At 52.0% G+C, this 12399-nt stretch overlaps 1 protein-coding gene across 1 annotated transcript; it reads right to left on the bottom strand.

The window, feature by feature from the left end:
• Positions 1 to 11115: 11115 nt before the first annotated feature.
• On the bottom strand, positions 11116 to 12045 carry LOC148592156 (olfactory receptor 14J1-like). Its single transcript, XM_088535580.1, has one exon. It carries the CDS (start codon positions 12043 to 12045, stop codon positions 11116 to 11118), a length of 930 nt encoding a protein of 309 aa, XP_088391706.1.
• Between the last annotated feature and the right edge of the window lie 354 nt (positions 12046 to 12399).

The following is a 12399-nucleotide window of genomic DNA, read 5'->3' as shown; positions in this document are numbered from 1 at the left end:
TGTCTGCACCAGACCCCGCTGCCGGCCGCGCTGCTGCTGGGGCAGGAGCGGCCTCAGAGCCCGTCCCCAGCCATGGGCCAGCGCTGGCCTCGCAGCTGCTCTGCCAGCAGGGACCTCCCAAGGAACTGCCCAGCCAGGCGCCTCTTGCTGGCCTGCCCGGGACTCAGCAAAGAGCAGAGCTCACGGTCACCCTCACAGACATGGATGGACCTGCTAATGCCTGGCGCTGTCCAGTCAGGAGCACAGACAATGTGACCCCGCTCCCAAGCAGGAGCAGTGCCATGTGCCTGCTGCTGGCCTCCCAGGTGCTTACAAATACTGACTTGACCATCATCTGACTAGGCGATCCCCAAACATCCCTTGCAACCAGAGAAAGGGGCCTTCTCTCACTCAAGCTCCCTTGAAGCTTGCTTATGAGCCAGCAATGTCCCCTTGCTGCCAAGAAGGCCAGTGGTCTTCTGGGGTGTAGTAGGAAGACTGTTACCAGGAGGACAAGGGAGGTCATCCTGCCTCTCTACTAAGTTCTGGGGAGGCCACCCCTTGAGTCCTGTGTCCAGTGCTGGGCTCCGCAGTACAAGAGGGACATGAAGCTACTGGAGAGAGCCCAGCATATATCTATGTATGTCTAAAGTTGATCAGCGAGCTGGAGCATCTCTCCTATGAGAAGAAGCTGGGAGAACTGGGCCTGTTTTAGCCTGGAGAAGAGAAGGCTGACGCGGGGGATCTTATCAGGGTGTGCAAATACCTGAAGGGAGGATGCTAAGAGCAGAAGGGGGTGGCCCAGATTCTTTTCAGTGGTGACTAGTGATGGCACTAGAGTCAACAGACACAAATTGAAGCACAGGAAGTTCTGCTTGAATTTGAGGAAAAGCATCTTGACCGTGAAGGTGATAGAGCACTGGCATGGGTTACCCAGAAGGGATGTGGCGTCTCCTTCTCTGCAGATATTCCAGATCTGCCTGGACAGGATCCTGTGCAACGTGCTGTAGGTTACACTGCTTGACCAAAGGGTTTGAACTAGATCATCTGTAAAGCTCCTTCCAACCTCAACCATTCTGTGATGCTATAAATGGTCTCCACTGGAATAGATCAGCTTTTTGAGCTGTAGGGATCTGCCTGTCCCTCAGCTTTCTTGTGAGTGCTGCTCTAGTAGGATAGAAGGCATCCAGAGTCATTAGAGATTACCAAGGAAATTCCTGACCTGGCCTCCCGCTTAAGCTCTATCTCCAGTGATTCCATTAGGACCTTTAGGCCAGGAGCTTGTAAGCAGACCATGTGCATGCTTAGCCTGGTAAGGGGAATCCCACATGCCATGTATTTGTGGAGTTCATGAGTTAGCTGAATCCTTCCCCAAACCTGGCGCTTCTGAACAGACATGTGGAGCCCCAATAAGCCATCTGAATAACTCATCTGAACCATATATGCACCATGCATCAACAAGCTCCCTTCTTATCCTTGTCTGGGTGTCCTGCCTAGTTAAGAGATGTGAATCAGGACTTCCCATGGGACATTTCTAACTTTGGTAGATAATCATTATGTGATGAAATAAATTGCAATGTTGGAACCTGTATCCCTGTACTCTTTAGAGAAGGAAAACAGGTTACTCGATGGAGCATATCCCAGAGGGATGAATCCCAAGGGACAGAGTAATTCATGAATTCAGCTGGGCTGCAGCTCGTGGCAACCTGTCAGCACTGCCCAGAGACAGCCGAGTGCAGGAGCAGCTCCTGTGCCAAGAGCTGCAGGGCTGCGGGCACTGCCTGCTGCTGCGGACAGGGGAGGAGAGAAGGCAGCGAGAGGGGAACGGCAGAGTGGAGCGGGAGCAGAGCTCATTGTGGGGGAATCTTCACAGCCCTTGAAACAGTGAGTCTCTGTCTGCAGGGCAATGCTGCTGAGGTTCCTGGAGGGGGTGTCTGCATCCCAGCCAAACCACAGCTCATAGGATTTTTAATGGTCTCTCTCCTGGGGTAAGCAGGACATAGCAGGAGGAGGAGATGCTTCAGAGCAGGGGTTCCCTGACACATGGTCAGAGGATCAGGGTATGCTTCTCTTGGCTATGCCACTTGAACACAGGGCTGTAGGGCTGTGAAGGCAGGGAGTGCACCAAGGTCTGCCTGGGGCTGTGATTCAGAGCAGTGTCCCTGTACCTCATGGTGCTGTTTGCCCAGGGCAGTGACTCTGCCACCTGTGAGGGTCAGCACACAGCCTCTCCACGGAGCTCCCTGTGGTGCTGTGGGGAGAAGCTTTGGGTGGGAAGACAGATCCCTGGCAGGGCAGGTTCTTTCTGCCTTTGAGAGGCGCTGCAGGGGTCAGGTTCTGCTCACAGCTCCAGCACATGCGCAGGACATGTCTGAGGGGTCCTTTCAAGAAGAAAAGCAAGAGAAGAGCTGCTTGAAGGAGAAGGAGCTTTCCTTCAGGTCTCTGCACTTTCACTTTCCTAATTTTGACAGGGAGAATGAAGGAACAAGTTTCCTGTTTTGGCAATGAGCTGGGAGTCATAAGCCTTCACTCTGAGAGATTAAAAGGTCTGTGAGAAACATCAGTGAGCTGCTTCATCCCCACTTTAGTCTAAAGGCAGCATCAGGATCTTTGCAGCATCCTAGGACTATATGTGACCTGCTCCATTCCAACCTGCAACCACAGAGCTGGCCCTGGACATTGCCAGAGGTTTCTGTAGGGCAGAAATGAGCACCCAGAGGGTGACATGGGATCTTTGAGCAGTGACAGGGACAAGACACCGGGACAGAGAAAGAGCTGCCAGCAGGGACAGCTCCAGGCAGCAGAGATGGGCAGGGAAGGAGAAGGAACTGCAGGGCATGAGACTCTGGCTGAAATCTGCAGCCAGAGCTGTGGCAGAGGAGAGGGGCATCTCTTTGGTGCCTCCGCACCAAAGGGCTGAGAGGGGCAGTGCTGCAATGTCCCCCTCTGCAAGGTGCCATACCCTGCAGGTAAAGTGAAGGTTTTCCAGAATGCCTCTCTGTCCCTCTCCTTGCCTTCCTTGGAAACAGGGTCATGGTGTTGCTCCTTAATCCTTCTCCTGTCCATGCTGCTCCTGTTCCTTCTGCTTCCTGTGGTTGGAAGGATTCAGCTGCAGTTCAGGCACCAAAGCTACAAGTAGTGGAAAAGAAGGATTTTCAAGGGAGTGAGGTCTCCACAGCCCCATTCTGTCCTGTGCAGCTCCAGCAAAGGCAGTACAGGGAAATGAGTTGACTGTTCCTTAAGGAAAGTCCTTCTTAAATCCTCACAGTCATTTGGCTCTTACCCTGTGGTGTCCTGCAGGCTGCCACCTGCCCTCCAGAAAGCCTCTGCTGTCTCATGGCATATCTGTGGTATCCCAGCCACCCATGGGGAATCTATGGAAATACTAATAGTATGGAAGTGATGGTGGGAGGCTGTAAATGGGCAGCAGAAAAGGGTCTTAAGCGTTGTTTGCTAGAAGGGGAGTGTGGAGACCTCCCTCAGGTGCATGTAGAAAGGGTGAGAAGGTCAGAGACGGGCACTCTGAAACCAGACTCTGCTCTCAGCAGGGGATGCTCTCTTTTTAGAGTAACATCATCCTCTAGCTAGAAGAGGCATGAGCCTCAGAGATACGGGAATGAGACAAATAGATAGGAAAACGTCATTAATTTGTTTATTTTCCTTTTAAGAGTATCTCCTAAATTGTCTCTGTTTTTTCCTTGGTGAGTCCCCCATATGTATGGGGAGGAAATGTCCAACAGCAGCTCCCTCAGTGAGTTCCTCCTCCTGCCATTCGCAGACACGCGGGAGCTGCAGCTCTTGCACTTCTCGCTCTTCCTGGCCATCTACCTGGCTGCCCTCCTGGCCAACGGCCTCATCATCACAGCTGTAGCCTGTGACCACCGCCTCCACACCCCCATGTACTTCTTCCTCCTCAACCTCTCCCTCCTCGATCTTGGATCCATCTCCACAACTATCCCCAAATCCATGCATAATACCCTGATGGACACCAGAGACATTTCATACTTGGGATGTGCTGCACAGGTCTTAACATTTACATTTTTCATGTCAGCAGAGTATTATCTCCTCACAGTCATGGCCTATGACCGCTACGTTGCCATCTGCAGACCCCTGCACTACGGGACCCTCCTGGACAGCAGAGCTTGTGTCAGAATGACAGCAGCTGCCTGGACCAGTGGCTTTCTTAATGCTGTCCTTGAAACTTGGAACACATTTTCCCTACCCCTCTGCCAAGGCAATGTGGTGGAGCAGTTCTTCTGTGAGCTCCCCCAGATCCTCAAGCTCTCCTGCTCACACTCCTACCTCAGGGAAGTTTGGCTTCTGGTGGTTAGTGCCTGTTTATTCTTCGGGTGTTTCATTTTCATTGTGGTGTCCTACGTGCAGATCTTCAGAGCTGTGCTGAGGATCCCGTCTGAGCAGGGCCGGCACAAAGCCTTTTCCATGTGCCTCCCGCACCTGGCCGTGGTCTCCCTGTTTCTCAGCACTGGCCTATTTGCCTACCTGAAGCCCCCCTCCATCTGCTCCCCAGCTCTGGATCTGGTGCTGGCCATTCTTTACTCGGTGGTGCCTCCAGCACTGAACCCCCTCATCTACAGCATGAGGAACAAGGAGCTCAAGGATGCCATTAGGAAAGTGATTTCATGGACCCTTTTAAGCAGTGGTAATTTTTCCATATCTCTCCACAAATGACTCTTTCTGTATCCTGTAACTGGATTGAACATTGTTTTTTTCATGTTATTTTTATTATGACTTTTACTAGTGATAATAATTGTTATCTTTTGCTACACAACTACTTGTATTCATTCCCATTTTTATGGTGTCAGCTCTGTCTCACCTGATACCCTTAGTTATGTCAAATGCTGGACAAGGACTGGCTCCCTAACAGTATCTCTGTAATAAAGTAATTTCTATCAGTACGGTGTGTGAAAGCTGGGCTTTTCCTCCAAAGCTGGTGTCAAGAATAGGCCCAAGGACTTGCACCCCTCAAGGGCCTGCTGCACAGGATTCTCCATGGGTTCAGCAACACAGAGCTCAGAATCATGTAATGATCAAACCAGACCAAGGGCTGGTTTGAGAATTCGCCTATCAGAGTCCAAGGATAGTGGAGACGCTGAATGGTCATGGATTTACACATGCACAGCTCTCCTACGTATTAAGGCACAGTGTCAGAGGGCTGTTCTCATGGAGGGGAAGCCTTTGGGGTCAGGAGAGCACAGAGATCCTCCTGGGACAGCATATGCCTGGGATGGACTGTGAGTAGAGCCTCATAAAGGGAGAGCTCCTCAAAGATGGAGTTTCTTAGAGGTAAAGCACTGGGTATTCGCAGGCAAAAGAGGACTCTGCAGTCTCAGGAGAGGCAGGGAGGACTCAACTGTCAGGAAGAAGGGAGAACGGAGAGCCCTCTGGGTCACCATCTATCAGATACCAGGGGCAGGATGTATAGGCACAACTGGACACAACGAGCACCCTTGGAAATGCTCTGCAGTCCAGGTGCCCTGGACTGTGCAGTCATCTGCAGTCCCCTGGAGGGATTAGAGGTCATGATACCCATTTGGTTGGGTCTGACTCCTACCCCCGGTCACAGGGGCACTGAAATGTCACCCTTAGCCACTTTATTCCCCCCTCTCCCCCCTCCATATCCTTCCCAGCTCTGGATCTCTCTGTACTGGCCATTCTGTACTCAGTGGTGCCTCCAGCACTGAACCCCCTTGGCTACAGCATGAGGAACAAGGGGCTCAAGGAGGCACTGAGGAAACTTCCTCAATGGGTACAATGTCAGTGCCAAAAACTGTCCTGTGTGCAGTCTCTTGTCATTCCCATGTACCTGGCATGAAACATGTGCTCTTCATTTATTTCTTTATGAATTCTTACTCTTACCTTCCTGATAAAATAATAATAAATAATTTTTTAATATACAATAGAGCACTACAGCAGGAACAAAAGGCTGACTAGGGAAAATACGGGTCTGCTGCTAAATGGGCCAAGAGCCCTGGTGAGAGAGGACACAGAAAAGACCACCTTTGCCACAGGCTTTAGCGCTTTAGGAGCACGGTGAGAAAGAAGAGCACTGGCACAGCTCAACACTGGAACTAAGCTCTTTTTCTCCTTGGAGGGTGGTCAGGAGGGGAGATTAGCGGGTGGTGTCACAGTCACCCATGGGGATGGAAAGCCATGCTGTCACACACAGCATGTGGCCCTTCCTCTACCATCCTGCAGTCCTGCCTTTCACAGGATGGGGAGGTGTGTGCTGAGAGGGATTTCTGGCTGAAAATGACCCCCGGCAGGATGAAGAGGGTCACAGGGGAAGAGGACTGCTGCTTCCAGGGCTTGTCTGAACCTACAGCAGCTCATGGATGTTACTAAAGCACAACTGAGCCACGCGACACGTAACAATCATGACCTGCAATCAGAACAAAACCACAAGGACTGGTCCTGCTCTCAAGAAGATGAAGAAATATCCCTTGAGGGGTAGAGCAGTGGTGCTACAGGGCACTGAAAGCAAGTCTGTCACCACCAGTGGCTTTGTGTTTCAAAAACAGACACTGAGGATGGAAAAGCCATCAGGGAAGGGAAGGAGAACCTCTTGTGAGAACTTGCTCGGGAAGCAGGTCGGTTCTATAGTCTGCAGGGACACAGGAGCAGGTCTAGGATGACCTCTGGTAGAAATGGCCAAGGGTGCTGCCAAGGCCCCAACAGAATGGAGGTCTTTAGCCTCTTGACTATGGCTGTTGTGTCTGTTACCAAGGCCTACCAGGAATCATCAGGACTTCTCCCAGGGTCCCCAGAAGGATAAAGGGGGCAAAGGTGTCATGTGTTTGTCCTGCACTCAGCATTGCACACCCTCACCCAAACACTGATGCCAGGAAGAGACATAGGGAACACATGGAGGAAAGGATCTCCCTTCCCAGGATATCTCTGCCTATGCTCGGCCATTTGCCTTGATAAAACACATCAAGGGTGTATTCAGCATCAGGGTCACCTGAGTATTTTCTCTACCTATTACCAATGATTATATTTTTTAGCTTTAATCAACCCCTGGTAAGTTGTTGTAGTTAATGGCCTCAGTGGGATCCACTAGTGCACTACAAAACTTTAGGGTTTCCTTTTGACTTTGACTTCTTCAGTGATTTCATCAATCTCCTTTCAATAGCTGCAATTCACGGACTCACCTCCAAATACTGCATGGAGCTCATTAAAAAGCAAAAAGCCCTGATAAACCCGGACTCTCCCTGCTGTTTCCTTCAAGTGTCCATGGCTAATTGGAGAGGATTGGGGAGGGTAGCTGAAAGCTGAAGACAACAATTATATACAAATATTTCATCTTTTTAAAGTTTTCTATTGTTGTTCTAAAGAATAAGTGACAGCCCACCACCCCATTCATAGCCATCCAGAGTGACTCCTAATGAAGGCAGCACATGTAGGAAAAGCAGTGTCCCAGAGATCAGGCACTGTATGCACAATCTTCCTCCCCATCTCCCCAGCCTTACCATTTCCTTCATCGGCCTCTTGGGAATTTAAATCACTCGTGTTGAAAGCTAGCCTTAGTCCACCTATGTCTGCACTCAATGTTATAGCTCACCTGCCCCAATTCTCACCTGCTTTACTTAGACAACTGGCTGCCAACAGACACAGGGGGATCTTCTTTTAGTTACAAAGAAACAAAAAAATAAAGCAGAGTATAGTTTCATGGAAAATAATGACACTCTTTGAATGCATGCTAGGTCCTTACAATCCCTACATATAGTAAGGACTTGGCTAGTGGGGCAGACTGCAGAAAGACAGAGCAAGCTTTAACCCCCCTAAAGGGCAAACCAGCTGCTGGGTCTCTGAGTGAACAGAGTATCGGGAGGAGTCACAATGTGTCCAGATAGTGCCCTAAAGGGGATGTTAGAAATTGTCACTTTAAACAGGACACATGGGAATGGGAGACTTAGGTAGACGCACAGGAGACAGGGGAGAGAATGGGCCAAGAGCCTCGGCATGAAGAGCTGGGCTCACAGCATCACTGAGGAGCTGCCACAGACTGAATAAGCAACCCAAAGAAGTCCTTCCTTTGGCAGTGACTTGGAAAGCCACATCTCTGCCAGGGTTCCAGGGAGATGGGGTTTCTCTTCGCTAAGATGGTCCCCAGGACTATGCAGAGATGAGGAAGAGCACAAAGGGAGGTTGCAGGGATGTTCCCCAACTTCATCATCTGCAGAGCAGGGAGCTGGTCATCTCACAAACTGCTGATGGAGTCAAATGAGATGGGGGAACTGATGAGTGAGATGGGGACTGCTGGATCAACACCCGCAGCCTGGACCTCAGTTCTTGTTCCCAGGGATCCTGCTGCTCTCCAACAAGGCTCCCAGCTTCAAGAGCTCCTTCCCGAAGTCTCAAACAGAAACTGTCACTGCAAAGACCCCTGTGGATCCCGGGCTGTGGCAGCAGCTGCTCAGGGCTGGAGGCTGCCACAGGAGTCCTGCCTGAGGGTCCCCCCTTGCTCAGGGTTCAATGTGGCAGCCAGGACTCCTGGGGCTGGGGCTTCCCCGAGCCCCAAGGCTCCTGTGGGGCAGCTCCAACCCTTGTGTGGGTGCTGGGGGCAGAAGGAGAGAATCCAGGGCAGGCTTCCCTGGCACTGGCTGCCCCTCTTCTCCCCCACGCCGGGGTGGGCAGTGCTGGCTGAGCCCAACACAGCAGCTCACACAGCCCCCCAGGCCCCCACACCAGCACCCCCAGCCCCGAGCTGGGCTCCCCTCCCTGCCCCGGCCCCGCACAGCCCCCAGCACAGCCAGGAGCCCCGCGGGGCCTCACAGCCAATGGCTGCGCTGGGCACGAGGAGGTCACTGCTGCCGCAGCCCCTGATAGGCCAGCTGCAGGGAGAGGGCGTGGCTGCTGCTTGGGAGGTCCCTGCTGCGGGCAGAGCTGATTGGGCAGCAGCAGGGCTGGCTCTGCCTGGTGACTGTGAGGTCACCGCTCCCGCAGCGCCTCATTGGGCAGCAGCCGGGCCTTGCGGGGCTCTGCGCTGCTGAGATCATCTCCGCGGAGCAGCTGCTGAGCCCGGGCTGGGCTCCTGGCGGGGAAGGGCTGGGGAGGCCATTGCTGCCCTGGAGGGCAGGGCCAGAGAGCTGGGCGGGACGGCGCTGTGACGTCATGTCTTTGTGAGTGCCTGATTGGCCGGCAGCAGGCAGGCAGGCGTGGGCGGTGGGTGGGGGGTCTCTGTGGTGAGAGGAGCTGAGAGGGCAGCAGTGGTTCCTGTGTGGGGAAGGGGGTTGAGGAAGCTGCTGTCTCTGAAGGCCACAGGTAGCATCAGGGATGTGGTGGGTTTGCACCTGTGAGGTCACCTCCATGTGAGCAGCTGGGTTTGGGGTTTAGGCTTTTGGGTTGTGATCAGTGGCACAGAGCCTAGTTGGAGACCTGCAACTATTGGTATCGGGAGTCAGTCAAAACCTGCCCAGTTTATTAGTCGGTGACCTGAAGGGGCAGAGTCTACCCTCACAAAGTTTGCTGAGGATAGAAAAGTGGGAGGAATGGCTGATAGTCCAGAGGTCTGTGCAGCCTTTAAGAGGGACCTGGACAGCCTGGAGAGTTGGAGGCAGAGGAACCTCGTGAAGTTCAACATGGGCAAGTGCAGGGTCTTGCAGCTAGGGAGGAATAACCCCATGCACCAGGACAGGCTGGGGGTTGACCTGTTGGAGAGCAGCTCCACAAAAAGGGACCTGGGAATCGTGGTTGGCAACAAATTGAGCATGAGTCATCAGTGTGCCCTTGTGGCCTCTGATAATGGTGGCTGAGGTCTGACGGTACTCAGAGTGCTACCAAAGTACTGCAATGGCAGGAGATGTCTTTGGGTGGCCATTACCTACAGGCTGTGGTGTTTCACTGTGGGTGCAGGAATTGCCCTCCACTGCCCCTTCCCTGGGCCTCCTGGGTCCCCAGTGCCTCTCTGGGGATTGCAGAGCCCTCCTTTCCCCATGTGCACCTGGGTTTAGTGCTCTACCTTCTGGTCCCTGCACTGTGGGTCATCCCTGTTTCATTAAAGCTGCACTCAGTGCCCACTCCCAGGCAAACCCTGTGCCTGGAGATCCCCTGGGGGTTCTCTCATCAGCACAGTCACATGTTGGGCAGCCTGGCACAGGCAATGCAGAGGCCATTGCCTGTCTGCAGTGGTCACTGAGAGATGAACCCTAGATTGAGGCTAACAGGTCACCCTGGAATGCTGAGGTCATCCCCTGGATCTCATGGAGTTCACAAGCAGAAGAGCAGGCCCATTTGTGGTTGCACACCCTTGGGCATATTTTTTGATTCCAGTTTCTAAAGAGAGGCCAGATTCAGGACCATCATAGGGCAGATCCCCTTTTATTATGGAAATGTTATTCTGGAGTCCAGCTGTGGCTTAAGGGAGCCCAAGGACTGATTCTGCCTGTCCTTCCAGGGTACGAGGGAAAACATGCCTCTCTACCAGGTTATGAGAGTTCCTTGGCCATATCTGCAGAATAAAGCGTGGAAGGACAGCATGGAAATGGGGAGGACAACTCTAAATAGAGAAACTCCTGCTTCCCTCCTGGAATGTGTCTTCAGGAAAGATGAACTGCCATGGGAAGGCTGCCTCTAGACTTTCCTTCAATTCACTCATGTTCAGTTTTGTGTGTTGGAGCTTTGCATGGAACCATTGAAACCTGTGGTGACGCTTGGTTGCCATTTCTGTCATATTAGAGAGATTTGAGATCACACTCTAACCATAGGCATGAGAGCTGAGATCTCCTAAACAACACTGGACCCCTGGTCTCAGCCCACCTGCCCTTGTCCCGCCGTGACTCTGTACCCCAGAGGTCCCTTGGTGTCAGTGCTGGAAAAGACGCTGCAGAGGGAAACTCTATTCCCTGCACTGGGCACATCCAAGGGAGCTCAAAGAAGCAGCTCAGAGAATCCCCCCTCTCTGCTAGTGAAGGGGGAAGCCTGTCTTCCTGCTTTATCATGGTCTATGTTTAAGTGCTAAAGGAGAGATTCCTGTGCAGACGTGACAAAAAACAGGTATCTTTATTTTATTATTTATTATTTTAAGATGGATGTAAAAGAGAGAAGTAAAAATGGAAGAAATGGATCAAATACAGCCTTGATGGCGGATATCCTGGTGAGTGAATGAAACAGTTGTTATCATTGACCTTGCACCCACTGGATGAGTTTCCTCAGTGCCTCCTTGAGCTCCTTGTTCCTCATGCTGTAGATGAGGGGATTCAGGGCTGGAGGCACCACGGAGTAGAGAATGGACACAACCATATCTAGAAGTGGGGAGGAGATGGAGGGGGGCTTCAGGTGGGCAAACAATATAGTACTGACAAACAGGGACACAACGGCCAGGTGTGGGAGGCACATGGAAAAGGCTTTGTGCCGGCCCTGCTCTGAGGGGATCCTCAGCACAGCTCTGAAGATCTGCACATAGGACACCACAATGAAAATGAAACACCCAAAGAGTAAAGAGGTACTAACAACAAGAAGCCCAACTTCCCTGAGGTAGGAGAGTGAGCAGGAGAGCTTGAGGATCTGGGGGATCTCACAGAAGAACTGCTCCACCACATTCCCTTGGCAAAGTGGCAAGGTAAATGTGTTCCCAGTGTGCAGGAGAGCATTGAGGAAACCACTGGCCCAGGCAGCTGCGGCCATTCTGACACAAGCCCTGATGCCCAGGAGTGTTCCATAGTGCAGAGGTCTGCAGATGGCAATGTAGCGGTCATAGGCCATGACTGTGAGGAGAGAAAACTCTGCTGAAAATAAGAATGCTAGCAGGAAGACCTGGGTAGCACATCCCGAGTAGGAAATGATCCTGTTGTTCCTCAGGGAATTGGCCATTGATTTGGGGAGAATGGTGGAGATGCAGCCAAGGTCGAGGAGGGAGAGGTTGAGGAGGAAGGAGTACATGGGGGTGTGGAGGCGGTGGTCACAGGCTACAGCTGTGATGATGAGGCCGTTGGCCAGGAGGGCAGCCAGGTAGATGGCCAGGAAGAGCGAGAAGTGCAAGAGCTGCAGCTCCCGCGTGTCTGCAAATGCCAGGAGGAGGAACTCATTGAGGGAGCTGCTGTTGGACATTTGCTCTCTCCAGTCATGTGGGACTGTCTAAAGAATAGAAGATATGGAGAAATTAAGATAAACTTTTGAAGATGAAAGCCCTGAAGTCATTCAGTTGTCCCATACCATCCTCCATTACCGCACTTTGTAAGAGTATCTTAGTGCAGTTTATCTTGTTTATTTATTAGTCTTGTTCTCATCTATCTTGTACTCATGTCTCCTTGAGCTAGAGAATCATTATGCTGCCCTCAAAGGAGACCAGGCTCTGCTGAGACCAGAGCTGTGCAGTTTCAAAATGCCAATCTCCAAATTTCTCACCCTTCCTCCACACACCTAAGGGAGGTCTCCACAATCTCCTTCTAGCCAGAGATACAC

This window comes from Tinamus guttatus, unplaced genomic scaffold (genome assembly GCF_059628265.1).
Source record: "Tinamus guttatus ecotype Peru unplaced genomic scaffold, ASM5962826v1 Tinamus_guttatus_pri_ptg000631l, whole genome shotgun sequence".
Taxonomy (NCBI): domain Eukaryota; kingdom Metazoa; phylum Chordata; class Aves; order Tinamiformes; family Tinamidae; genus Tinamus; species Tinamus guttatus.
This window is presented reverse-complemented; position numbering and strand designations above follow the sequence as displayed.